The 27,008-nt window shown below is 40.6% G+C and overlaps 1 protein-coding gene across 9 annotated transcripts in view; it reads right to left on the bottom strand.

Moving 5' to 3' along the window:
- ARHGAP26 (Rho GTPase activating protein 26) overlaps window positions 1-27,008 on the bottom strand; it is a 536,050-nt gene that overhangs the window by 232,993 nt on the left and 276,049 nt on the right. For all 9 annotated transcript variants that reach the window (XM_049873956.1, XM_049873958.1, XM_049873960.1 and 6 more), the window contains exons 13-14: window positions 5,398-5,463; window positions 1,458-1,532 (exon numbers count right to left, since the gene is read on the bottom strand). In XM_049873956.1, coding sequence (XP_049729913.1) covers window positions 1,458-1,532; window positions 5,398-5,463 — 141 coding nt within the window. The remainder of the gene's footprint in view (window positions 1-1,457; window positions 1,533-5,397; window positions 5,464-27,008) is intronic.

Raw genomic sequence — 27,008 nt, 5'->3', positions numbered from 1 at the left:
AACTATTAATACATGCAAAAACTTGGATAAATCTTGAGGGAATTACGCTGAGTAAAAAAAAAAAAAGGCCAGCCAATCCCAAAAGATTATATACTGTTTGATTCATTTATATAACATTCTTGAAGTGACAAAATTATAGAAATAGAGAACAGACGAGTGGCTGCTAGGAGTTAGGGATGGGGGGGCAGGTAGGTGAGGCCATAAAAGGGATCACGAGGGATCCTTGTGGTAACAGAACTGTTTTGTATCTCAACTGTATCAATGTCAATATTCTGATTCTGATATTGTAATACTCTTTTGCAAGATGTTACCATTGGGGGAAAGTGGGTTAAGGGTACATGGGATTTCCCTGTATTATTTCTTAAAACTTTATATGAATCTATAACTATCTCAAAATAAAGTTTAATTTTAAAAATAAAACATCCAGAACGTGAACCGAAAAATGCGTACTCAATGCAAGAGTACCTCACAAATAGCCACAGCTCCAAACAGATCTCGCTGTGACGGGTGCACTAGCGCACTCAAGAGGCAGGTCCATCTCTCAAAAAACAGGTAGAGAGGACAGTTGTTCTGGTCGACATGAGAGAGGAGGTTTCCTTAAACATGAAAAGGTGATGCGTTATTTTTAGAAACTGGAAAGGCAAATGAAATTGGGACAGCAAATCACAAATACTAAAAAGAGAATGGTCTCTGCCCAGAACATGGATCTGGGACCCTGAACACCAATCCATCTCAACAAGTGAGCAGCTGGGACTTGCCTGGGGGTGAATTACAGCCACCGATCTGTGAAATTTGATCTGTTTGCCATTTAGATCCATGTGATTCACTAAGGCTGGCTGCATTCATATCTAAAAATACAGGAAATCTGCAGCCTAAGCAAATTTGGCTCATTGGCTCATGAGTTTTTGATTCAAATACTGTACATTTGGAGATAGTGGTTTTCTATTTATATCACCAACTGCAAAGGAGTTTCTGCTGCTCAAGCAACAAGGACTTGGTTGAAATCTAGAAGCAAAGGGGAGAGGATCAGAATTATCTGGTTATATACATTTATCTGGGGGTTGCATGACACCTTCTCACTAACAGGAAATATGAGCTCTGAGGTCCTCTGCAGGCTGGAACGACGCCCTTCCTTGGGCACTGGGTGTGCCCCACTAAATACCTGTCTCAAAAGAGGATAGAAGGAGTCATGAGCTATTAAGACAGAATAGGGTATGGTGGTCACAAGTGACCGCACACCACTTGGACCAGCAGTGGCCAAGTCTACAAATGGAGAGGGTGTGGTACCTTGGACCTGGCATTTTTTATTTAGTCCAATCCCGCTCAGAACCTCTTCCAGTAATGCCTACAGCCATGACAAGTGGTGAGCGGGGCAGCTGATTTCTGGGCATTACCCTGTCCACACCCCTGATTCCTTGGTGACTGTTCACAGCAGGGCCACTGCTGCACTCACTCACCCATCAGTGTACTCAGCAACTTCTGCACTCTGGAGTTGACCCCCACGATGCGGTACAGCCCTTGCTCATTGATCCCTGAGAAGAGAAAGAGCGATGATTTAATTAGAGGCACATCAGGACACAAGGCAGGCCAACCCAGCCAAATAGGCTTTTTTTTTTTTTTTTTTTTCTTTTTCTCAGCCTTTCTAAAAGCTGCTTTAATTAAACTCCCCTGTCACTCAGCTCTGCTCTTAGCAAAGGAGTGGGATTTAGTACAGCTGTCTAGGATTTCACGGGTGTGCTGCACACTTCAGCCCTTGAGTTAGTTCAATCATCAGAGGCAGAAGAAACCTTCCTCTTTTCTTGCCAAAGGCAGCATTTGAAGAGTTTTGAAGGATGCAAAATATATACTTCTAAATATATGTCATATTTAACCAATTTTTAATTTAAAAAGTAAAAAAAAAAGGCATAAAACATTCATGCAATAAAAAAAATTTTTTTCTTTTACAATCTAGTCTTACATAGATTGCAGAATGAAATCTTAAAATCTTACAGAATAAAAATATTGAGGTGTAAGGACATTTTTTTAATTTGGTAGAATGTTAGCCAAGACTGAGAAGTTAGAAAGTCTATTCATTTATAATGTAAATATTCTACTTCTTTATAAAGAAAAAAAAGAGAACCTTCTTCACTCAAACCAAGGAAATGTGCAACTGGACTAAAGGGGTTTAATTTCAAACACTCAGAGAACCAAGAACTAACCCACCTCAGTACTTTGATTCATTTAAATGCACGGGTTAGATCACCACTGTACCAGTTACAAAAGGGGATGATTTAGACCAAGTGGTTCAAAATGGCTTTTCTCCTGTTAGTCCGAGGCCCATCATATCTGACACATCTCAACTAACTGGTCTCCTACTTCCTATCTTATTCCATTTGCCAACCAGTAGTCAAAGTGAACTTCTCAAACCGCTCGTCAGTTCACATTACCTCTTTTCTTAAAACCTTCCCATTGCATTTAGATCATGATCCAAACTTCTTATCATAGTCTATAAGGCCCTACACTCTGCTCTAGCCATGCTGGCCTTTCTGTTACCCCTGTACACCAAGCTCATGCCCCACCTCACAGCCTTTGCACTTGCTGATACATGTAATGTTCTTTTCCCAGGTCTTAAATACAACCTCTTTAAAATCTCCCACAACCAACACTACTGGTCATTCCCTTACCCTGGTTTTATTTTCTTTATATCAGTTAACAATATCTAAAATTATCTTGTGTTTCTGGTTTCTTGTTTGTTTTTCTTGAAACTAGAATGAAACTCTAAGTATGAAGAATGATTCTACTTTGTTCACCATTACATCCCTAGCTCCTAGATAAGTATACGGTACATGATAATGAATACGACACAGTGCTAAATTACAAAATACTTTGGGTCAAAACACAATTTCCTGGAAGAAATTCAGGAAAAAGGCTGATTCTGCAGTTTCCTCAACAAGATCTATAGAGAAGTAGAACTAATGAATAAAGGTAGTGATCTAGAATGACAGGACCTTACAGCCAAGAAGGAGCTGTGAAATCATGCACATCATTCTGGATGGTTCATAGGCTTGGGACCCCTGGTCAAAAACAAAGAGAGGTGCCCAAGGTACTTAGTTGCAGAACTACTGTTCAGTTACACAGAAAGCTTGAAGGGCTTGTCCTTTCTGAACTGTCTCTACTTCTTTTTCCTTTTGGACTTGTGCCTTCTTGGGACTTTATACAATCCTGGCTTCCCCTGAACCATAAACAAACTCCAGAGAGTATGGGATGTGTGTAAATCTATGGTCACCATAAACACATGTGTAAAAACGTGCCTTACGATAGAGAAATACCCACACCCTTCCTATCTAGGCTAAAATGGTATTAAACTCACACTGTTCTTATTTCCCCGTTTGGCTACATGAAAAGTTTTTTAGAAGTTAAAACATACCATTTCCAGCCTCATTTTAGAGGAAAGAGGGAAAAAGAGGTAGAGACTATGAGACTAAACCAACTGGTGACCCTCTTCTTCCTTTACTACTTATTGCATGTATTTTCTGGTTTTGCATCAGGAAAAAGTTGTCCGCCTGAGCTACTGGTTTGCATTTATCTCACAGACTCTGTAAACTGTTTTAAATGATTAGGTTTCCCTCTTGGCTCTCAGCTGCTGAAAAAGTGAGAGACAAATAGATGGCCCACCTCAGGCAAGTATATGCCTCTACCTTGGTTAACCCTGTACCTCCTATTTTTCTTTTTTTTTTTAATGGAAAACAAATTAAAACGTCTGTTGAAAAATTACCTGAGTAATACATGCTCAAAAAAATTAGCAACTACAGTTAAGGTAAGTAGATAAATCAAAGCAAGACAGTAAAAAAGAAAACACCAGAGACAACGACTGATAACACAATGATAGCTATCCCACCCCCACAAAGGGTTCATACTGGACAAGTTGTTCTGTAACTTGCATTTTCTACCTTATATTATACATAATATATATTTATATATACAAAATCTTGCCACGTCAATACATGTATTTCCACTGCATTTTAGTGGTGTGTATTTTTTACTGCATGGATATAACACTGTTGATTTAACAAATTTTTGAGACAATTGTCCAGTTTGTTTTTCTCACCCTGACAACACCATTGTGTAAACATCCTTATGGCTCAGTTTTGGCTCATATCTTTATTTCCTCAAGATCGATTCCCAGAAATCTCACCTATTTTGACTTTATACTCGCTAGTTATATTTTATGTTTCCCGGTAAGCTGCCTTAACTCTTTGTTGAAGGAAGGCATAGCAAAAACAGGCAAACATTACAAAAAGTTTCTGCATTAAAATAAGTCCTTTGGATAAGAATGCCTTTTGACTAGGTATAAGAGTAGAAGCTTATGAGGGTCTGGCTTTTGTCTTTTCCTCCCCTCCGATGCTTCACAGCTCCTTTAAAAGTTTATGCTTCTTAACTAATATGAGTTATGGCACCTGCTTTAAAAGACAGTATTTCTTTCCAACAAATAAAAAGAGCTGGTGGGATGAGAGGCTATGGAAGAAATAAGGTTCACAACTTTGATAACTGTCAAATGAAATCCAGTGGAAAGATGGTTCACAGCTCTTGCTGGGGGTACAATAGGCCAGTGCATTCTGAGCTGCAGACCGCCAGAACTGAGGCGTCTCCTAGGAGGAGATGGAGAACTCCTGGGCTTAACCAGCTTCCTTGAACTCAAAGCCCTGGTCCTGTGGACCCAGGAAAGATCGATGTGCAACAGACAAGGCCTGACTGCAGCACCACTGCAGGAAGTCGGGAGCTTTATCTCTGCGCTTCTCTCTACCTGGATGGGATCCATGGGCCTCAAGAAGTCCACTGGGTAGAATTCAGGGAGTCCATAAACTTTATTGGGAAAGCAATCACATCTTTATTTTCCCTAACCTAAAACTGAAATTAAGCATTTTCTTCCATTATGCATGTAGGCAACAAATCACAGTAACATTAGCAGTATCACGTGCTCAGAAATCACAGAACTTTCATAACACATTTTAATTGTGACAGACATCTTGAAATACTCCCAAATCATGCTAGTTATTAGACCAACCACTACATCTTGTGTTATTTAATGTGTTAACAAAGAAACACATATGTTGATACACTGATAACTGAATTGCAATAACTGGTTTCCTTGGTAATTCTTTTTTATTTTTTTTTTAATTTACTTGCATTTAAAAACACTTCTGAAAAGAGATTCATAGGCTTCACTAGCCAAAGAGGTCAATAACACAAAATAAGTTGACAGCCCTTGACCCAGGGCAATATGACTCGCAGAGCACACAGACTATGGCACTTAGGGAGTTAATGAAAAAAAATTGGGAAACAGCAGGTAGCAGGTCTGACTCCTCATCAGAGGCATGACCTTCTCTGAGAACAATGCCATCTGTTGAATTACTTTACCTCTGGTTTCCACAGCATGGATGCATTTCCTGATTATGCTGAAGCCAATGTTGTCCAACTGTGCCACTGAAAGAGCAAGAGAGGGCAGTCAAGAGGCTGGCCACGCAAATCAACCCCAGGACAAGGCTTGGCCTACCCAGAATATACCAATCCCTGGTGTAGTCACATATTCTTTTATGATAAAAATGGCTGGAATAATAATTATTATGATCATTATAAAAATAGTAAGTACATGTATTATTTCATTTAATTCTCACAGTCACTGAAAGAAATGCAGAACAGAGTGACGAGCACCTTGCTGACTAGGCATCCTTTAAACTTATTTGTTAACAAAAGCTATAGGACTAGCTGCCTGTTGGTTTTCTTCAAAAAGTACAAATTAAGGGCTCTATATATGTTGGGTAACTGCTTTAAGGATTATCTCATTTAATCTTTGCAAGTCCTCCAGGATGATATTACCATTAGCGCCATATTGCAGATGAAGAAACTGAGATTTGGCAAGGGTAAATATCTTGACCAAAGCCACACAGCCAATATACGGGAGACTGACTCCACAGCCCATGCTCTTAGTCACCACCAAACTGCCCTCAATGTGATGGTGAGTTAAAGAGAAAAGTATAATCCAGCTCAGGTGACTAGAAAAAATGGGGGAACAAAATAAAGGAAAATCAAAACAACCAAGAACAAAGAAGCTACCTGAGGAAGAACCACTAAGGCAAAAGAGTCAACCCTCTGTGTGGAACATCAAAAGATTCTGCATTTGCTCCCAACTCACTGATGTCACTCAGAAAATAAATGATCAACTGTAACAATTTTTTCCATAGTGAAAGACCAGTTTCCAATCTGGCAGCCTGGCTGGAAATCCACCAAAATTCATCCCCACGCTTTGGTTACCCAATGATAAGATGTGTGTGGTAATCTTTAAGACTGGGTTCATCTTTGACCTCCTAAGGTCATTAGGTCACGGCAGTCTACAATCTATATGCTCAGAGTGGAGAAGGAAGTGGTACAAAGTAAGAAAGTGAGTTTTACAAAAGATTTGTCATCATCCCAGATAAACACATAACATATGACAAAGGAACTGAACTTAAGCTCATCTTGGATCTAATCCAAATGGAATCTTTCTCCAATTCTTAACTTTTCTGGATGAACTTGAAGCCAATGAAGATAAAAATTCTTTTAAAAAAATCACTGAGATTTCCCAAAATCAAACTAAAAGAGAATGCTAATTTCCCAAAACATCCCTTCCCAAACGAAAATAGCTCTTATACTTACATGTATACTTATTGCTAAGTGATACTTATTATAAACACACTCAGCCTCTAGGATAGTAAGTAAAGTACCAGAAAAGAACCAGGAAACAGTGTTTTTCTCCCTGGAGACTACCTGCTGTACAAACCATTCCTCTCATTCTCTTAAAGGCTGTAAGGAGCCTACTTACACAATCCCTTGCTTTTTTCAGTATAAACCAAGTATTTACTCTCTGTGCAAACTGTGATGGCTCAAGCTTTCTGAGTGGAACCTGAAAGCCAGATGTAAATCCTTCTTCTAATTGAAGCTTAATTAACTCAAGCCATAGATATTTTTTTCCATTTTAATAAGCTATAATACCCAGGCCAAATAGCTGTTGGAATTCTTTTTTTAATTACAGCTTTATTGAGATATAATTCACATACCATAAAGTTCACCCATTTAAAGCATACAATTCAGTGGTTTTTAGTATATTTACAAAGTAGGCATCAATCTCATTACCTAATTCCAGAACATTCTCATTACCCCCAAAAGAAACCCCATATCCATTAGCAGTCAACTTTTTGTTTCTGCTCTTACCCCAGGCCCTATACAGATTTGCCTATTCTGGACATTTCATACAAATGGAATCATACAATATAGAGCCCTTTTGATTAGCTTTTCACTTAGCATAATGTTTTCAAGATTTATCATGTTATAGCATGTATCAGTACTTATTCCTTTTTATGGCTGAGTTATAGTCCAATGTATGGACATAACACACTTTATCTGTTTTTCACTTGATGGACATTAAGGTTGTTTCCACTTTCTGGCCATTATGAGTAATGCTGCTATAAACATTTGTGCACAAGTCTTTGTGTGGATATATGTTTTCATTTTTCTTGGGTATATGCTGGGATTGGATTTTCTAGGTCATTTAGTGTAACTCTATGCTTAGCTCTTTAGGAACTGCCAAACTGATTTCCGAAGTAGCTGTGCCATTTTACATTTCCACCAGCAATATATGAGGGTCCCAATTTCTCCACAGCCTTGCTGACATTTATTACTGTCCTTTTTTATTACAGTCATCTTAGTAGATGTGAAGTGGTATCTCAGTGTGGTTTTGATTTACATTTCCCTAATAACTAATGAGGTTGGGCATCTTTTTATGTGCAGTGGTGGATTTTCAGTCCTTTACACAGTAGTCAGATTAGAGCCTACCGGGAAGTACCTGTCAGAGAGGGGAATTACTTTTTGTACTTAAGGAAGTTTCCAAAATGTTTATAACAAGAAACACGGATGGAGTTATATATACCCCTGTAGAAGCACATCAGTTCTTGAACTTTTTTTGTGGAACTGTGAGAAGTCAGAGCCTTTCCCAGGTAAGTAATACCTAATGGAAATGAATAAAATGGAACCTTCTAAGTATACCCAGAAAAAATTAAAATTACATCAACCGGTGGTGCAGTGGCTGCTAACCAAAAGGTCAGCAGTTTGAATCTACCAGCTGCTTCTTGGAAAACCTATGGGGCTGTTCTACTCTATCCTACTGGGTTGCTATGAGTCAGAGTCAACTTGATGACAACACATTTGGTCTTTGTTTGTTTGTTTTTGGTATAACAACTACAATTGCTTCTTTGGGAAAATGGCAAAGCTAAACCTCTAAGTAAATATTCCTCCTTTGGCTTACCTAACATTAGAGGTTCTACAATTCATTTGAAACAAGCAAATCCCTTTTCTTGAAATAAATCTTACACAGATATTACATATTAAGGCCTTACACATTATACATGCAGTACAATATTTATTAGTATATATTAGTTGTCTATGTTCAAGAAAATATAACATTTACATATTGCAAAGACAAATATTAAGAGGTCAAGGTAACTCTCAGTTAGCCTCTAATGTGTTCAAGTTACATATATAGAAGGTAATAATCAGTTTTGTAAACAGACAAAATTGTGTTAAGAAACAGAATTCACACCAAATACCAGTTCCCCCAACACAGAACTCATGAAATACAGTTTAACAATGATTATTCTAAATATCTAAACTGGGACTGGTATAAATTATTGCCCAGGCATTTTCATCTCTCTCTCTCTCTCACACACACACACACACACAGGTTTGACTTCTACTCTCATCCACTTGAGTTTCCTGCTGCCCCGGTGATTAGGTTACTAATAATTAACCACAGCTTTATTATTTAACACCACTAATGTGCTAGGGCCTGCAGTGCATCCACAGCCAGGTAATTAGCCCTGATCTGTGCCCAGTAGATACATAATCTCAGTTAATTGAGCTCTCCTAGTCTGAAAAGCAACTTCCCAATAAAAGGTTTAGAACACCATCACCACTGAGCAGAGTTTGTTACTGACAGAAGTCTGAGCGGCCTGCCAGATGGAAGCGGCTGTCCTTAATCCCCTCAAGCAGGTGATTCAGCTCTTTCACTGAGCCAAGGCTCAGAAAAGGTCAGGGATTTATTTGCAATTTCTGTATCCTTATAATCTCCAGAAATAATCTCTCATTAAATATCTACTAGGCTTGCATTATTCCCTTAATTTGACTTTTGATGAGTTGTTGCAGTACCAGTGGCTCCAGGCCGGACATCTACCATCTTGCTGCTAAGGCTTGAACTGGCTTTTCCTCTACCCTTAGCCCCAAGTCCAGCTCTGCCCAGGTTTATGTACAAGGTAGCCCACATAGGTGCCATATAATACATATTCACAGAGCTCGCACCAATACTCAGGATGACCTCCCAAGTTAGAAATGTGTCATCCTCTTAATTTTCAATATTTGAAGCCTGGTTTCTCTCTCTCCTTTTAGAAAAAGGTGGCGGCCAGGGTTGAACAAACCCATTTTCTCAAAGTTCTGTGGGAGACTCCTTCCAACTGAAACTCAGTTAACTCACACCATAGACATTTTCCAAATGGAAAAGTAAGCCAAGCTCAGTCGACTTGGAGAATCTTAGGGCAGACCAGGAATGTGGCAAGAGATGCCTAACAGACCGTCTGAGTCTGCCTACAGCATGAATTTCGGAGAGGGAGGGCAGGTGAAATCCAGAAACTGTTTTACTCCAAAGGGCTTAAAAGAACAACACACCACATGCTTGCTATTGGTTGCCACTGAGCCAACTCTGACTCAAATCATTTTCCTGTCTAAGAGAAGGAGGCTGGTAGGCTAGATAGACAAACATGAATTCTAGCTTAATGGCCACTGCCACACCAGGAGTTCCAAAATGTCACCGTCACTCCCTGCAGCTTCTGGTACCTCACCCAAGATGCTGTTCCCTGGCTTTTCCTACCTTTAAAAAAAGGAGATATGTAGGTGCTGGTAGACGGTAGTGAGAAATGTAGCAAAACCCTTAGGACCCTCCTCTTTCTTACCCTCTATATCCAAATTATCACCAACTTGCTCAATTCCATCTCCTAGTGTCTTTCAATTTTGTCTAGTTCTCTCCATCTTTGCCACCACCCTCCTGGTTCAGGCCCGCATCACCTGTTGCCAGCACAGGTGTAATAACTCCTTGACTGCTCTCCTCACGCTTCCTCTAATCTGTCTTCCATATTGCAACCTGAGTGATTCTGACAAAATCTGACCATATGACTTCCCTGTTTAAAATATCTCCATGGCACCTCACTGCTCTCAGGGGAAAAAAAAAAAAACGAACCTGTAGTCTTTGAGTCTATTCCAACTCATAGCAACCCTACAGGACAGAGTAGAACTGCCTCCTAGGGTTTCCAAGGAGCGGCTGATGGATTCAAACTGTCTACCTTTTGGTTAGCAGCAAAATGCTTAACCACTGCACCAGGGCCCCCTGTTCTCGGGAGGATAACCCAAATTTTTATCATGGCCCTCAAAATCCTGTGTGGCCTGGTCCCTGCGTGACTCTCCAGCCTCCTCTTGTGCCACGCTTCCCTCTGGCTTTCAGCATCCCAACCACACCAGCTTTCCTATAGAGCATCCAATTCACCACACCTTCCCTCTAGCCTTCATACAGGTTGTGGCTTTTGCTGGAAGCCCTTTGGTCCAAGTAACTGCAAATCCTAGATCTCCCATCTAGTATCACTTCCTCCAAAAAACCTCCCTGATCTCTCCACCTAGGTCAATGACTCCATCATTGACCACTGACCACTCTTCCAGTGTACATAGCACAACTGCCATATTATAGCTGTTTGTATGACTATGTGAAATATGTCTGTCTACTAAACTACAACACGCATTCCTGAGAGCAATAGTCCATGTATGTGTTTATGTATTTATTTTATTCACTACAATATCTTTGTCTCTCACTGTGTGTGTGTAGAATTTTTTTTTTTTTTTTTGGATGCATGGACAGATAAATTAATGGTGGAGAGAACTGCTGAGGTGCAGTGTGCTATAATCAAAATGTCCTTTCAAATTCCAACTGATACAAACCCTATGAGAGTAGATGAGTTATTTAGGCTTTCTGGTCCTCAGTTTTTTCACCTTTTGTGAAGATATAAAGGTTAAATAAAGAAATGAATGGCCTGATCTAACCACTTCCTTCCTTCCTGTATCAATACAAAAGGTATTAACCACCTAATATAACAGCCCTAAGAAAGAGTACAAAAGAAAGAAAAAACAAACATTGTGCAAGCCAAGATGTGAAACAGAGGAGGTGAAACCCAGTTTAGGTTTTCCTGGAAACTTTCAGAAACCCTTTTTTTGGCCATCAAGGCATTATCCTCACTGAGCTGTACGCAGCATGAACCTAGGGCTGAGAGGGGGGCTCTTCCATGCCAGTCCACGCCATACTAACTGGGCCGTCTAAACAATCAAGATAGGCCTGGGGGTCAAGGAAGCCCCTAGAAAACAGGAGCACATAACTACAGTGGAGTCTTCTTCCCTAGAGCTTTGTGCTACCCAACAGATCTGACTCTTCAGGTCCAGGGGCCCCTTTACTGAAAATCATCGGCCTGCTGTTACTCAACTCCAACCCTCAGGACTAACAAAACCCACATTTTCAATTCTTACCAATCTATGAAATGCAAGAAGTGACCAAATTACCAATTTTGAATCGAAGGGACCCTTCTATACAATGGAGTCCCTGGGTGGTGCATGGCTGCTAACTGAAAGGTTGGAGGTACAAGTCCACTCAGAGGCACCTCAGAAGAAAGGCCCGGCAATCCAATTCTGAAAAATCGGCCACTGAAAACCCTTGGAGCACAATTCTACTCTGACACGTATGGGGTCACCATGAGTCAGGGTCAACTCCACAGCAACCGGCTGTTTGTTTGTTTTACACCATAAGCAGAATAATGGAAATATAATCCAGAAAAACAATGCTGTGGGACACACTCCAAAGTTACCCACGTACATGCATCCCAGAAATTCTAATCAGACCCTCAAGGGACAAATTCTTTTCCAAAAGAGAGGAGACGATCTACTGAATTAGGTCTCAACGTACGTTTGACTGGATTACCACTTTCCTACAGCTGGTATTCAACAGGCTTTTCCTAGTTTGAATTTTTTTTTCTCCTAGGAAACTTAGTCAATTTTCTTTTGATTGAAAAAAAAAATTTAAGTTTTGTCTGGAAAAAATGGAATTTTCTCTAAGTGCTGGATGACTGCATAAAAACAAGAGAAATTAGAAGTAAAATAAGTTGCTCCTCCATTTTTAACGTGGATGGATACAGGAGTTTGCCTGGAGTTGCTGTGATCAGGCCACCATTTCAGGGGCAGCTCCAGGGTATTCTCGCCATAGAAATTTAATCAAGTTCCCAATGTGATTTGCTCTTCAGAGTCAGGTCTGCCTCGGCTCATTCTGAATTTAATCAATTTCAACACCATTAAAAGCCATGAAAAACATTCACATTGAATTGAATACAAAATCCAGCTGGAGAATAGATTTCCAATTGGCTCACACACTTAGAAGGAAGACAGAGGGCTCATACCCTTTCTCCTAGTCATGTGAAATCCGAGGGTTGCCAACGTTTCCTGGGCTATGGCCCCTGGGAAACTGGATTCATGGTTACAGCTCTCAGAAGCTTCCAGTGGGGCCCAGGGAAGTTGACATACTGGTATAAATGCTCTACTTTGGGGATTGTTGTTGTTGCTGAGCGCCATCGAGTCGGCTCCGACTCACAGCAATCCAATGTATAACAGCAGAATGAAACATTTATTGGTCCTGTACCATCCTTACAATAGTAGGTATGTTTGAGCCCACTGTTGCAGCCACTGTGTCAATCCATCCCATCGAGGGTCTTTTTACTGACCCTCTACTTTACCAAGCATGATGTCCTTCTCCAGGGATTGGTCCTTCCTGATAACATGTTCAAAGTAAGCGACAGAGTCTCGCCATTCTCACTTCTAAGGAGCATTCTGGCTGTACTTCCTCCAAAACAGATTTGGGGATTACCTGATGCCAATTTTTAATCTCAGACTAGGTAGGTCCCCAAGACCTCATTCCCCAACCCACTCCACTGCCTACTATACCCTCTAATCTGCTCCTGGCTAGCATGCATTCAGGGAATATAAACTAACATTAATGTTATCTGAGGTCAAGCAGACAGAAGTAGTATGTAATGGAAAGAGAACAATCAGCTTTAAAGCCAAACAGACTTGGGTTAGAATCCTGTCTGTGCCACTTCTGGCTGGGTATGACCTTAGGCGTGGTGCTTCACCTCTGAGACTCACCTCCCTCACCGGTATCGTGGGAATAATTCACCTATGAGTTTTGAGGGTCACTATATAGCAACTTTGATATTCAATAAATGATTACTGTCATTATTATTACATACTACATCCTAACATTTGAATCAAACGTTCCAGTTAATGAGATGCTTTTCATGTTATTGTTACAATAATCCCATGGGGGTAAATATTATGACTCTTCTTACTAATTTTTTCACACTGGTTGAATATAATGAGGCATCACGTATTACAGTTTACAAAATAAATTCATAAACTATAACTTACTGAATATTGAACATACCATAGACTGCCAGAAGAACAAACAAATCTGTTTTGGAATAAGTACAGCCAGAATGCTCCTAGAAGCAAGGATGGCGAGGACTTTGTCTCATTTACTTTTGACACGTTATCAGGAGGGACCAGTCCCTGGAGAAGGACATCATGCTTGGTAAAGTAGAGGGTCAGCAAAAAAGAGGAAGACCCTCAATGAGATGGATTGACACAGTGGCTGCAACAATGATGCATAATAATGATTGTGAGGATGGTGCAGGACCGGGCAGTGTTTTGTTCTATTGTACATACGGTTGCTATGAGTTGAAACCAGCTTAAAAGCACCTAACAACAACTGACTCAATTTTCCCAGTATCAACATTAAGTTTTTATGATGAGAAAAGTCAGGCTCATAATGTTAAGAGGCAACAACAATGACAGTAATAGCAGTAGCTAACACTTAACTGAGCACAGGATACGCTGCTCTGGGCTAAGCACTTAAATGCATCACCGTCGTCGTCATCATCCCCATTTCATAGATGAGAAAACTGAGGCTCAGACAGGTTAAGAAAATTTTTTAAAGCTACAACGTTAGTGACAGAACCAGGATCCTAACTCAGCCTGACTCCAGAGCTCATCCTCTTCTACACTCACTCTTCTGCTGGAGTTTACATGATGAATCTGAAAGGGCTGGGGGCTAGGGATCAAGCTGTCTGAATTCTGTCCTTTTTACTCTAGTAGTACTTCTTAAATCTAGTGGACAAGAGATGCAGTGGAATGCTTGTTACAATGCAGATTCTGGGCCCCATCCCAGAAATTATGCTTCAGTAGGTATGAGAACCATTCTTGGAAAAACACTGTGCTATCTACACCAAGGATTCAAAACTGTCATTGCCAAAGACAAACAGAAATGATTATTGACTATTAGCTAATTGCCGATGTCTTTACCACATTTCCCATCTGATGATATCTCAATATGTAATGCTTGCGCTACTGGTAAAATATGAAATGGTTCTAAATGGTTCACAATTAAATATTTTTTTTTATACACTTATTTTGATGAGTATTTGAAATCCACTGGTTTGTCACTCACAGCGTGATATATTTTCTTTTTTAAAAAACTTATGTAAAAACAGGTGAACTGATTTTATGAAAAACAGTTAATAATAGTACAGGTGGTATATACATGAGCAAGAAGAAATCATGATACACAAATGACTGACATTTGGGAGTCACCGTCCTAACGCACTATATGCAACCTGGCTAAAAGAACAAGATGGGATTCTACTAGCTGAATGTCCTATTCCAACACGGTCATCTTCAATTCCTTGCATTCTCTCACTCTCTACATCTAACCCATCAAACAGTTATGTCAGTTCTAACTTCAAAATGTATCCAGAATCCAATGACTTCTCATCATCTTCTCACTGCTAATATCTTGGTCTAATCATCTTTTGCCTGCACAGCCTCAGTAGCCTTCTAATTTTTTCCACCTTTGCCCTCTACAGTTTATTTTCCACCAGCAGCCAGTCATCTTTTAAAAACATACATCAGCCCATGTCACTCCCCTACTCATAACTCTCTGGTGACTTCTTCTAATGCTTACAACACAATCTTTTCTCCTCCTGACCATAGCCTCACCTGGTCCAGTCCCAGCATCCCCGACCACTCACCCCCTGGCCTCCTCTAATCCAGTCACAACAGTTCTTCCTGATATCTCTAGAACACAGCTAGTTCATTCCCTCCACCTCAGAGCCTTTGCACATACCTGTCCCTCTGCCAGCAATTCTCATCTACCGTTTCCTCACATGCCTCATTCCCTCCCTTTGTTCAGGTTTCTGCTTAAATATCACCTCTTTACAGAGGCCTTTCCTGCTCCAGGTATCTAAAACAGCACCCCTTTTCTTGTTACTCTCCATCTCCTTGCTCTTATTTCTTCATAGCACTTGTCACCACCTGAAATTATACATTTGTTTACTTGTCTGCTGTTTTTTTTTTTTTTTTTTTTTACCAGTTTCTCTCAGAAGAAGCATAAGCTCCAAGAGAGCAAGGATTTTATCTGCCTTGTTGAATACTGTAGCTTCAATGAATATTCCTAAATAAACAAATACAATGCACACGTTCACCAGTTGATACACTAGGAACTAGTAGGTAAAGAGTTCCCACACCCCAGGAGCCTCAAGGCTGAACATATTGGTAACTTCTAGAATTCAGGGGCCCTGTGATCTGAAGCAGAAGACTAATAGGATTGACAGGGATCTCATTCATCCTCTGATCTCTAAGCATAAATACAGCTGATCAGAATTTTATTCCCTAGCCCCTCTAGATACATAGGCACCTATCTCTTTTTTCATGGTTTCTGACACTGTGAGTCAGAGCCGACCTGACGGCAATGGGGTTTTTTTTGGGGGGGCGGGGGGGACCAACACACAGAAAAATAAACTGAGAGGGATATACAGTAAAGCAAGTAAAACAGGCAGCAGGAAAAGAAACAAAATCCCTGCCTGGCCTCAAATAAACCTACCAGCTCTTCATCTGAGTGAAGGGAGGCTGTAAGGCAGCTGTAAATAGCGTTCTAAGTCTTGACAAGACACAGGCAGCAAAGGTGGCAGCGTCTGGGTCCTCACATGGTCCCAGCAGAGGACTACAGACCAACCTCGGCAGAGAAGAGTGTTTCTTTGCGGGGTTTTACATCTGCAATTTCCCAGTCCCCCTTAAGATTTCAAATCAGGACAGCAGCGAAAGAGCAAAACTCAATGCAACCAGCTTAATCAGGACCATTTGTCTCCTACACGGGATCTGGACATCACAAGAATGAATTATAGTCCAGAGGCCTTCATTTCTTTCTGCCTGAGGCCCGGGAGGCTGTGCACTGATTTATAAAGCAAGAGAAATCATCACTAGCTTTCCGAAGGCAGAAGTGTTTCAAGCAGAGAACCAACTGCCTGCCCTTACCGACCCATCCTTCCACCACGGCTTGCCCCGGCTTAGAGATTTTCTGGGTCACAACACACTGAGGCAGCAAAGGGCAGGAGAAAGGATGGGACTAGGAATCAGAGGCCCAAGGTTTGAGCCCTGGGGTCACACATACTGGCCTTTGAGATGATATACCACCTTTCCACCCTGATGCATTGCCTTCATTTGTAAGATGGGGGTGCTGTGACAAATAAAGCAATGTCTGTGATGACACTCTGAGAAGCTCTAAAAAGACTGTACAAATGTCTTGCCTTTATAGAAATAGGCTCTGATTTTGGATAATCAGATGATGTTATTAACAACAATAATAATAGTAGAAAACAACATTTAACGATTGCTTAGATTTTTTTTTAGAATGCCAGGCACCACTGAGCTAAAGATTTCTATCTTAGTCCCATTTAACCCTCCCAACAATCCAATGATGTAGGTACTAAAGCAATCTCCACCCTACAGATGAAGAAACTGAGACCTACAGCAATTAAGTAAATTTCCCACTTAGGAACTGGTGAGGCTGGGATTCCAACCATGGGTATAATCCTCCAAAGCCACACTCTCAACCACTATTCAATACTACCCCCAGTGTGGGCGACAGTACTTTATAAAACCAAAAAAAAACAATCCGATTACCGTGGAGCGGATTCTGACTCTCAACTGGTAGAACTGTTCTATAGGGTTTCCAAGGCTGTAAATCTCTACGGAAGCAAACTGCCACATTTTTCTCCCATGGAGTGGCTGGTGGTTTCGAACCACCAACCTTTCGGTTAGCAGTCAATTGCTTTAACCACTGCACCATAGTACTTTAAAACCAAAAAAAAAAAAAAAATCTTTTGCCATTGAGTCAATTCTGATTCATAGCGACCCTATAGGTCAGAGTAGTACTGCCCCACAAGGTTTCCAAGGAGTGGCTGGTGGACTTGAACTGCTGACTTTTTGGTTAGCAGCCAAACTCTTAACCACTGTGAAACCTTATGTGGAATCCCTGGGTGGTGTAAATGGTTAACACATTAGGCTGATAACTGAAAGGTTGGAAGTTTGAGTCCACCCAGAAGAATCTCAGTAGAAACGCCTGGTGATCTACTTCCAAAAAAATGACCCATTGAAAACTCTATGGAGCACAGTTCTACTCTGACACACACGGGGCTGCCATGAGCCAGAGTCGTTTCGATAAAAAAAAATTTTTTTTTTTTTTATAGCAACTCAGAAAACCTTTCATGCTAAATGCTGACTTGCATGATCTGAAAAAACTGGTCACAGTGGGAAGGGATGACCTTGAGTGACCACAAGCTTGTACTCAGAATGAAGCCTCAGTTTTCTTGTATGTAAATAGGGTCAATAACACTATCTATCTCAAAGGGTTCTTTTGAGGATCAAATGACAGAATGCTTGTCATTTGTATCTCATTGCCCAGTACATAGTATGTGCTCAATAAATATTAACTGCAATTATTGATATTATAATTGATCTGGTGAGCTCCTGCACTTGGTTGTAGTGGAGGAAATCTTTCAGTCTCTGCCTGAACAACTCCTTGTACTGGGCTTTAAAAAAAAACAGTAGTTGAAAAAGACAGCCAAAGATCTGCTCACTATTGCTCGGCTGAAGCCCAAACTAGGATGCCAAGGGGTGGCTCACACTTGCCGAGGTGGCAGCCCACTGTCGACAGAGCAACTATGCCACTGAGGGGAAGCGGGATATTAGGCCACAGTGAGGTCACACACTGGCTACATCTCTCAGTCTAAAGCAGGCTGAGAGAGAGGATGGATTTATCAAATGTCTTTTAAGACAAGTGGAAAGGCTTCTGGTTGTCCAGGGTAGTCTCAGAAGCACTTGGATCACCAGTCATATCCTTAGGGGATGGGGCCTCACCAAACAAAATGGCAGGGAACCCATACTAAAATCTCTTAGAAGACAAGCTGTTCCTTTTCCTTCCTCTCTCTCCAAACCCCAGCCCCCCAAAAGGGCTGTTCCCAAGCTGGGGTGTTACAGCTCAACTAAATATAATTTGAGCTCAATGCAGGTCACAGCAGCTGTGTTGAGTGTACAACTCATAACGAAAAGTGAGGTGGAGAAATTCAGCACCCAGGGTGAACTAGAATTAAACCATCTCGCCTGACTGTGGTCAGAAGATGAAAGTGGTGGCCGCAAAAACCTGCCATCGCACAGAAGGGAGGGGTGGGAGGCAGAGAAAGAAAGAAGGCCAGGAGGAGTGTGAGGGGAGCTGCAAGTAACGCAAGCTAGGGAGGGAGCATGGGCCTGTCTTCTATCAGCCCAGACCTGGTAGGTGTGGATGGAAAGCTCGAGGGGAAGGTATACTCAGCTGACTGCCTCGTGGGCCAGGGCACAAGAGGCCAGACTGCAATGCCCATTAATGCCTTCATCTTTCTCAGGTTTAAAAGTGGAAATGTTCTATTTATAAGCCACCGACCAGTGGAGACCTGGCAGCCACTGCATGGCTCTGATCCCAAAGGGATCCTGGTTACCAGTGGCTGCCTCATCCTGCCTCTCACTGTTGGTGTTCTAACAGCAAAAGGCCGAAGGTGGCTGGAAGCAAGAGAAAAAAAAAATAATTCTCATCTCTGCCCTCTGCTGCTTCCATGGGACTCTCAGACCTTCAGTGATGGTTCCAGGCTTTAGAAACCTTTTAAAAATAGAGGCCCATGTAATCCCATCGAGGCTTTCCCCTGTGATCTTTTAGAATAAACCTCTTTTTCTGCTTTACAGATAAAGGCAAGCTGAGGCTCAGAGATGAAGGGGATGTAGACATCAGAAGCAGGGCAACGGGAAACAGCAGTGGTAATGACGTCCCTCCCCAGCTCCTCTGCTGGTCCTCCACCTTGTCCTCATAGAACATGAACAGTCTCGATCAAACACCATCAGGGCGTTTCATCTGAACGACAGCCTGAAGAATGAGAAGTGCATACAACAGCAACAAGTGTAAAGCAGCGTTTCTTTTGTTACCAAACCCCTGCAGGAGAGTAGTGGGTTATGTTAAAGTCTGAACCTCTTAAGCCCAAAGGTCAGTATTGAAATATGTGACTTTGGCTCTCCTAGTCAGGGAAAGGGAGAAAGAACCACATTTCCACCAGCTTATGCACAGGAGTTTGAGAACCACAAAGGATTCTCACTGGGGGATCACTAAGAAGGCATATGGAGAGGCAGCAAAGAGCCAGGTGGGATAGGACCTGGAGGCTGATGATGAAACTCCTTCCAACTCTAATGGGTTGGCCACATAAGGACAGGATGACAGGTCAGTGCAAAGATTTCACACATTATCAAGAGTAGTGGGCAGAAAAATGGCCTTTGCAATCAGGTCAACTAAGGTTTGAACCTCAGCAACACTCCTTCTTGACTGTTACCTTTGACAAGTTGTTTGACCTCTTTAAGCCTCAGTTTGTGCACCCGTAAACTTGGTTCTTGTGAGGAGCACTTCTGCAAATATCAATCATTCATGTACCACTTTCATGTTTTCTGATATAACCTCATACCATCTTTAAATAGACAAATTAAAAAAAAACTTATCCTGGTATTAAGCCAAGGGTGGACAAACTACAGTCTGTGTGCCAAATCTACCTGGTCCTTGATTTTGTAAATAAAATTTTATTGGAAAACAGCCATGCTCATTCACTTTCCTATTGTCTATGGCTGCTTTCACACTACGGGGTAGAGCTGAGTGATCCCTGAAAGCTGAAAACTTGCTATCTGGTCCTTTACAGAAAAAAGTCTAACCTTCTATTAAGCAAATACATTTGTAAAATCAAGGGGTTTATGTGCTACTCGTGCATTTTTTTCCCCCTTAATAGACATTAAAATAAATATTTAAATCTAAATGGTTATTTAAAATGTTTGACTGTGTACTACCTAAAATGATGTTGGGTACCATCAGTGATGTGCATACCCCACTTCGAAAAATGCAGTCATGAGGATTAAATGAGCTAATACTTGTAAGGCACCAAAATAGCAGGAGTGTTAGCTGCCTCCCTTCATTCCCCTCCCTACTCTCTTCAGGGGCAGTTTTGCTAATCCAGTGGTCTTTTCCTTTCTAATATGAGCAAGTAACTGGTATGACCAGATGATGGAAAGGACAACAGCCAATGGTAATTACATACTTACTAACTAATATGCCAGATACTGTGCTGAACCTTAATCCCCACAAGAGATTTATGAGGTAGGTATTATTATCATACCCATTTTATAGAAGAGGGAATTAAAGCTCAGAAGAGGTCCAGTACCTATCCAAGGTTCCACAGCCAGCATGCCAGTATGTTAACCTACACTGTAGACACAGTACCCTCCACGCATCAGCTCTCTCCACTCCACATGGCAGAATCTATCCTAAAGAAACTACCCGAGGTGCCTACAAAGATTGCTATAGGATGCCCAGCCCCGTGTTATCCATAATAGCAGAAATCTGCAACGGACATTAAAGTTGAATGACAGCAGATGGTTCAACAAATTCGGATATAATCCAATGAAAGAATATTGAACGGCCATTACAAATGATATCTATAAACAATGTCCATGGCATGGGAAAATGCCTATAAATTCTGAAAAGCAGAATACATGCAAGTATATACACTGTAATGCTAATTAAGTAAAAAATATGTATTTATACATACATTACGGGAAAAAGGCAGGAAGAAAATATCTCCAGGGATGAAGTTACAGATGATTTTTATTGATTTTTTGAAAACTATTTTGCTGTATTTCCTTAATATTCCACAGAAAGGAAAAGACCACTGGATATTCCTTTTATAATACATGAAATCCATGTTTTTAAACCTGTTTACTAGTGGGGTCTGCACACTCAGTGTCCAGGTCATGAAGATGACTAGATCCTAACTCCGTTCTTTCTCCAATCACTTCTACTCCCCCACCTCTCAACAAGAATGACAAATTGGCAAATTGGAGTGGGTTCCTCAGAATTGTTCAAATCTTGTGAAAGCACTAGATTACAAACAAACTGGAAGAAATAAAAGGATTAAGACTTGGAAGCAAAGTGTTTCTAGCCTAGACTGAATTCCGTTCTGAGCTCACTCTTAGTTAGCTCTTGGCATTTATTCTACCCACTGGATACCTCTGTAGGTAGCATGGATATCACACACATACTAACGTAATTGGGCCCTCTGTCTATTGTCTCCCAGTAGTCTGAACCTAAAAAAGCAGATCATATACAACTTAAAGTCAGAGATAGGTGTTCTAGCTGCCAATGTCTAACCCCCTCAGCTCTCATGAGGCCCAGCGCCACATGCACTCAAGAACTCCAAGAGGTATCAACTGAATGAAGAGCTGCATACAGCCTGGTGGGTCAGGAAACAAGACTCCCACGGTTAAATCTAGTAAAAGGTTCAGGTAGTAGCAAACAGCAAAATGTTAAACAAGTTTTGTAAACAAGTAAACTCCCACAATGTCATCCTGAAAGGCCAGATAGCCAACGTAGATCTGCGTGCTAGATTGAATGGGAAGGCACGCCTGGAGCAATTTGGGCATATTCCTTTGACTATAATCTGATTAACCTATGGAATTCAAACTAATACCTACATTGAGGAAAGTGGCACTATGAAGCCAGGATTAAGAGACTAAATCCTCTCTGTCTCAATCTGTCAGGCTTCAGGCTCCCAACAGCTGGAAATGCTGTGGGAGAGCAGAGTTTCTGTAAACAAGCTAATCTTTTTAGAGATAAATAGGCAGTGACATTTATGATTTAAAACTTCAAACTTGGAAAAGACCTACTTCACTCTCTAAAAGGCTGTTCTTCCCATACTCTTGTACTAGACTAGTCTATCTTCTCTAACGAGTTCTCAGCTTTCTAACTGTCCCTTATGTGGAACTTCAGCACTTCAGCGGCCTGGGCTGAGAACAGGCCACTTCCTAGCTTTTCCTCCTGCTTCTGACCTGGGCTCATTTCAAAGGAGAATGAACCAATTCTCATCAAGCTTTTGGGAGTAAATCTCACAACTCCAGCCAAAGGCAGGTAAAAGAAAAGGCCTAGAGGCTCAGGAGATACATGTTAAAATGGTGAAGGGAGCCACAAGGGATGAGTGGGAAAGGGGGAGCTGGGGTTCTTGCCCAATACAGAGCCCTGTTCTTTGTCATAATAAAGGAGGAAAATGGCAGGTATCAGATGACTAGACTATTGACACTGGCAGTGATCACCTCTTCAGTAAAGCAGCTTTAGGGAGCAACAAACCACCTTCTTTTCCTTCTATACTTTCCCCTGTCTTTTCCCTTCTCTTCTCTACTAGGTGAGAATTTGACCAACTAGGGAACTTGATATTACTGATGTATATTCCTAATATTCCAGAAACAAACCCAGAGAAAGGTCCATGTTGGCAGCAGGATCCTTGGTGAGAGGCCAACTGACAAACTAGTAGAACTGCTAAAAGTCCTGAGAATGACAATACAATATAAATAAAAACTAATGGGATCTTTCTGGACCAGTAAAAACTATCCAGAAAATACATTTAAAAATAAAATCCTATATATTCATATTAACAACAAAAACTATGAAACATTTCAGGATTAATTTAACCAAGAAAACTAAAATTGAATGAAGAACATACATGGTGTGAATAAATAGACACTCAGTGTACTTGGAGATGTCTTAATATTATAAAAATGTTACTTTTCTCCAAGTTAATCTATACAATTCAATGCAATCCCAATTTAATTTTTTAAAGTTTTATTAAAGTAAAGTTCACATAACAAAAAAATTGCCATTTTAACACTTTTTACATGTACAATTCAGTGACATTAATTACATTCACCATTATGCAATCATTACCACTGTCTACTCCCAGAAGCTTTTCATCACACCACACAGGAACTCAGAATCCTTTAAACAACACCTCCCCATTTCCCTCTCATCCCCTTAAAAATTTTTTGCCTCTATGAATTTGCCTAGCGTAGATGTTTTACATTAAGAGGGATATTACAGCATTTGTCCTTTAGTGTCAAAATTTTATTTCTTAAGGAACTTATTGAACTTGTTCTAAATTTTGGAACATGGAAGAACAAAGGTTGACCATCAGCTAAGTCAATCTTTAAAAAGAAGAGTAAAGAGAGGAGACCTAAACTACCAGATGTTAAGATATGCCTCAATGTTATCATGTTAAAAACCAAGAGGTATTAGTTCAAGAACCATCAGGCAGACCAAGGAAATAGAATATAGAGCTCAAAGAGTTCAGATGCGCAAACCTAACATACAAGTCATTGCGGGAAAGAATGGATAGTTTAGTAGATGCTGGTGCGAAACCAACTCTTTGTACAGATAAAAATAAAACTATATCCTTGTTAAACACCACGTACAAAGGTGGATATCAGTTGGATTAGAACCTTAAATGTAAAAGACAAAATCATAAAGTCAATAAAAGAAAATGTAGATGCATATCTCTGTGATGTGAGAAACGACTTATTTAAAACACAACTTGAAAATCACAAACCAGAAGGCAAAAAGAAAAAAAGACTCATTATATTAAAAGTAAAGGTTTTATAGTCAATAAAGGATACTGCACATAATATTAACAGGCACATGACAGGATAAGGAAATATATTTAAAACGTCTAAAATTAACAAGAAGGAGCCCTGGTGGTGCAGTGGCTAAGCGCTCAGCTGCTAATGGAAAGGCTGGCGGTTCAAACCCAGCAGCCACTCCACAGGAGAAAGATGTGGCAGTCTGCTTCCATAGAGACTTCAGGCCTGGAAACCCTACAGGGCAGTTCTACTGTGTCCTATAGGATTGCTACCAGTCAGGATCAATTCAACGACAACAGGTATAAAACTAACAGGGGGTTAATATCTAGACTATAGAAGGAACTACCACAAATCAACAAGTAGAAGATTGAAACTGCCATAGAAAAATGGGCAAAGGACAAGAATAGGTAATTAACAGATGAGGAAACTCAACAGCCTGACAGCTACATGAAGAGATGCACAAACTCATTAATTATAACACAAATTAAAACAACAATGAGCAATCATTTTATATTTATTAGAGTGCCAAAAAATTTAAAAAACTGAATAATGGCGAGAGTTGGCAGGGATGGAGAAATCCTCAAGTAAGGCTGGTGGGATGTGGACTGACCACTCTGGAGAACAAGATGAGAGCGTTCAAACTAAGGACATGTCTGCACCCCCAGCAATTCCCCTCCTGTATACATCCCTCAAAATCTGTCACATAGGGGCATATGTACAAAAATGTTCATCGTGGTGTTGAGCGGTGATAAGGAGCTGGAGGCATTCTAGGTGTTCATCTCTGCCAAAATGGACATATGGAGGGTATATATCATGGAACCCTGGTGGCACATGGCTAAAGTGCTCAGCTGCTAATTGAAAGGTCAACAGTTCGAACCCACCAGCCACTCCTCAGGAGAAAAATATGGCGGACTGCTTCTGTAAAGATTACAACCTTGGAAACTCTATGGGGCAGTTCTACTCTGTCCTATACAGTAGCTGTGAGTCGGAATGGACTCCATGGCAACCGTTTTTTTTTTTCTTTCTTTTTTCACCATGGGGTATGCAGCAGTAAGAGTATGCAACAGTCTAGAAATACTCAGGGTAATATGGATGGCTCTTAACACAACGCTGAGGGAACAAAGTTAAGAAACAGAACAAGACAAATAACCATTTATAAAAATTGAGAACACAGGTAGATAAAAGAGGCATACACGTTTTCCAGGAATACATCTTAGAAGTACATATTAGAATGGTGGCCTATGGGGAAGAAAATGAAAAGGAATGGGGAAGAGAAACAGATAAAAAGGGGCCTTGCATGAAACAGTGATGATGATGTGCCATAAAATGATTAATTCACCCCCTTTATACCTGCAGTCCAAGTAGAGAAGGGAGAAGACAAGCAGAGAGGAGAAAGGGTCCGCAAAGAAATGTGCATTTATTTATCTGCTGCCATCCTCTTTCTGGCAACTGGGCCATTTGGAAAATACCAGCAGCTGGCAGACATTATCTATAGCCCTATATTATACCCCACAGGCACTGTATGCCTTGAGCGAAACCTCAAGTTGAAAGCAACAAATTCAAAACTGTTCCCAAAGGAATTTCCTTTTGCTACCTGTCCCTCCAAAGTATCGTGGCTCTTAATAAAATGCATGCATTTAAATTCCAGCCAAAACATTTTCTGAAAAAGAAAATGCTAGCTATTTGGAATTTGGATGCTGAAGGTAGAAAGAGCAATGCCCCTTCTTGTAAATTCATATCAGATTGACTTCTTACCTTCAAAAAAGTTTAGATCGTGGTATAAGAGAATTAAAGAACAATCAAGACCCAGGACAACGACGCCACCTGTGGCAGATGAGCCCTCTGGGTGGGTGTGGGGTGAAACTGTAAATTACTGCAATCAAGAGACACTAAAAGTACAATTTCTAAGAGGTGGGAGCTAAGGAAATGTATAATGTGGAAAACGGTCCCTAATGCCAAATGAAGTGGGGAAGCACCAACCCAGGATGCTACCCTGGCTTTGCCATCTTTTAGGATATTGTTGCTGTCGCTACTAGTTGGATACCGTAGAAAAAACAATTTCTGTCTTAAACTTCTGGAAAAGTAGCCAGTATTTTTTAACTCATCTTTTTCTCTCCTGCTTGCTAGAAGAAAGGGTAAGCAATTGAAGAATCATTAGATATTTGAGTTAGGCAACTCACCTCACTCTGTGAATAAATCAATGCCAAAAGCAAAGCATTGCAAATGTCTATGCTTTCCAAAGTGGAACTCTCTGCATTGTTCTTTTCTTAGGGAAGGAGACTATCCTTGTATTTAACAGTGGAGCTTTGGGAGTCAGACAGAGCTTAGATTAAATCACATCCCCTGAGCTTACTAGCCTCAATTTCCTTATTTACAAAGTAGGTCAAAAGTATCTATCTCAAAAAAAAAAAGAAAAAAGAACCTATCTCACAGGATGGTTGCAGGTATTAAATGAACTAATGTATATAAAACATTCTTAGTGCCTGACACATACAGAAAGTGGTCCATAAATGCTAGCTATTTACAGCTCTTACTGTAAAATATATCCTCATTGTAGGCAATGATACAGAGTGGAAAAATCACCTCTTTGTTTCCTTGAAAATTTATTCTCTTGTTCAAGTTTGGAGGCGGGTGGGAGGAACCAATATCTTTTCCTCTTACAAAGGCCTCTCAACCTACCAATAGCAGCAATTCCAAGTCACTTCCTACTTTATATAAAAATCCTGATAAAATCTGTATTCTGCAGAGAATGAAAGGAAAACCTCTATCCTAAAATGGCTTTCACATGAAAAATAGCTCATGCTTTGTCCACATGGAGAGGCACTGCTCTAGTGATTTTTCTGACACTACTAGAATTCATGGAAAGGCTACCTTTGAACTTGTTTCTTTTCCAAGTGGATTTTACAAAGCAAATCTGAAGCAAGGGGCCAGGTTTCCTTTGTTCTTGTGCAGCAACCTGGAAGGAATTTGCTTTTTCTCCTACGCACCAAGGAGATAATCAGCCCAAATAC

The sequence above is a fragment of the Elephas maximus genome, chromosome 2, assembly GCF_024166365.1.
Source record: "Elephas maximus indicus isolate mEleMax1 chromosome 2, mEleMax1 primary haplotype, whole genome shotgun sequence".
In the NCBI taxonomy this organism is placed as follows: Eukaryota; Metazoa; Chordata; class Mammalia; order Proboscidea; family Elephantidae; genus Elephas; species Elephas maximus.
This window is presented reverse-complemented; position numbering and strand designations above follow the sequence as displayed.